This window comes from Alligator sinensis, unplaced genomic scaffold (assembly GCF_000455745.1).
Source record: "Alligator sinensis unplaced genomic scaffold, ASM45574v1 scaffold265_1, whole genome shotgun sequence".
NCBI lineage: Eukaryota > Metazoa > Chordata > Crocodylia > Alligatoridae > Alligator > Alligator sinensis.
Genome location: NW_005842961.1, coordinates 171655 through 173383, shown reverse-complemented (window position 1 = coordinate 173383; position 1729 = coordinate 171655). Strand labels below are relative to the sequence as shown.

General features: G+C 66.0%; 1 protein-coding gene across 1 annotated transcript in view; it reads left to right on the top strand.

Annotated features, from left to right (window-relative positions):
• Positions 1-72: 72 nt before the first annotated feature.
• The window catches only part of ARHGEF25 (Rho guanine nucleotide exchange factor 25), a 4731-nt gene continuing 3074 nt past the window's right edge, over positions 73-1729 (top strand). The window contains exons 1-5 of the mRNA XM_025192697.1: positions 73-175; positions 300-366; positions 571-674; positions 924-993; positions 1190-1406. Coding sequence (XP_025048482.1) covers positions 111-175; positions 300-366; positions 571-674; positions 924-993; positions 1190-1406 — 523 coding nt within the window. The 5' untranslated portion in view covers positions 73-110. The remainder of the gene's footprint in view (positions 176-299; positions 367-570; positions 675-923; positions 994-1189; positions 1407-1729) is intronic.

Genomic DNA, 1729 nt, shown 5'->3' with positions numbered 1-1729 from the left:
TAGTGGCCCCAGGGAGCTGCCGCCTCCCCCAGCTGGCATCTCAGTGGGTCTCTCCGCCCCCCCCGCCCCAGGACCCCGACCCCTGCCCTGAGCCTGGTGACCCCCTTGAGATGCCCCCCCCCAGCGAGGGCCTGGGCAGCGAGGAGGAGCAGGCGGCTGCCTTCGAGAAGAGCATGTAAGCGGGGGTGGGGGGGACAGTGTGTAAGTGAGGGGCATGTAAGGGGAGGGTGCCCTGGAGACCTCTGGGGTGGGGGTCCTGCCAGGCACCCCCAGCAGTGACAGCTCCCTCAACCCCCCAGGTTCGTGCTCACGGAGCTGATCGAGACGGAGAAGATGTACGTGGAGGATCTGGGCCAGATTGTGGAGGTGTGCCCTGATGATCCCTGCCCCTGGAGAACCCTGCACCTTTCTGCCACCAAACCCTGCTCCCTGGCCTCCCCATTGTGGGTCCCAGCCCCTCTCATTCACTGGCCGCCTTGGCCAGCCCAGATGCCCCCCTCCCCCGGCTTGCCGCTCTGTGGTTGGGGGGGGCTGGTGTGACCCCTCCCTGACACCCCCCTGCCCTCCCAGGGCTACATGGCGGCCATGCGGGTGCGGGGGGTGCCCGAGGACCTGCGAGGCAAGGACCAGATTGTCTTTGGCAATATCCACCAGATCTACGACTGGCACAAGGAGTGAGTTGAACAGGGGAGGGGCAGGAGGATGCAGGTCGGGGGTGAGGAGTGGGAGTGAGGGGCACTGGCAGGGCTGTGGGGGGCAGGGGGCTGTGGGTCGGGAGTGAGGGGCACCAGCAAGGCTGGCAGGGGGCAGGGGATGTGGGTCAGAACTGAGGGGCATCCTAGGGGGGCAGGGGCTGCCCATGGGGCTGGGGGAGACCAAGGTGTCCTCCCCAATCTTTACCCCCATCCCACCCTCACCCCCAGCTATTTCATGGGGGAGCTGGAGAAGTGTCTGCAGGATCCCGACCGCCTGGCTCAGCTCTTCATCCAGCACGTGAGTGGAGGCATGCGTGGGGGTGCGGGGCCATGCGGGTGCTGGGGTGTAGTGCGGGTGCAGGGCCCCATGGGTGCCTGTGGCTGTGTGGGCTGCATGGGTGCTGGGGTGCAGCGGGAGTGCAGGACCACACGGGTGTAGCAGGGGTGCGGGGCTGCGCACACCTGGCGTGTCCTGCTCACTCCTGGCCCCGCAGGAGCGCCGTCTGCACATGTACGTGGTTTACTGCCAGAACAAGCCCAAGTCTGAACACATCGTCTCCGAGTTCATCGACACCTACTTCGAGGTGCGGGGACCCCCAGACCCCCTGGACATCCCAGAACCCCCCCTATATTCCCAGTACTCTCCAGGACTGCCCTATACCCCTTGGTGTCCTGCTCACTCCTGGCCCCGCAGGAGCGCCGTCTGCACATGTACGTGGTTTACTGCCAGAACAAGCCCAAGTCTGAACACATCGTCTCCGAGTTCATCGACACCTACTTCGAGGTGCGGGGACCCCCAGACCCCCTGGACATCCCAGAACCCCCCCTATATTCCCAGTACTCTCCAGGACTGCCCTATACCCCTTGATATCCTCCAGGACCCCCCAGTTCTCCCCAGAGCCCCCCGATACTGCCCAATAGACCCTCAGGACCCCCTGGCCCATCTGCCCCTGCCTGCTGAGTAGGGACCCTCTGATGCCCCCGGGGGGTGGGGGCAGGGCCGGGGGGGTTGTGGAGTCCACGGGGCTGAGGGG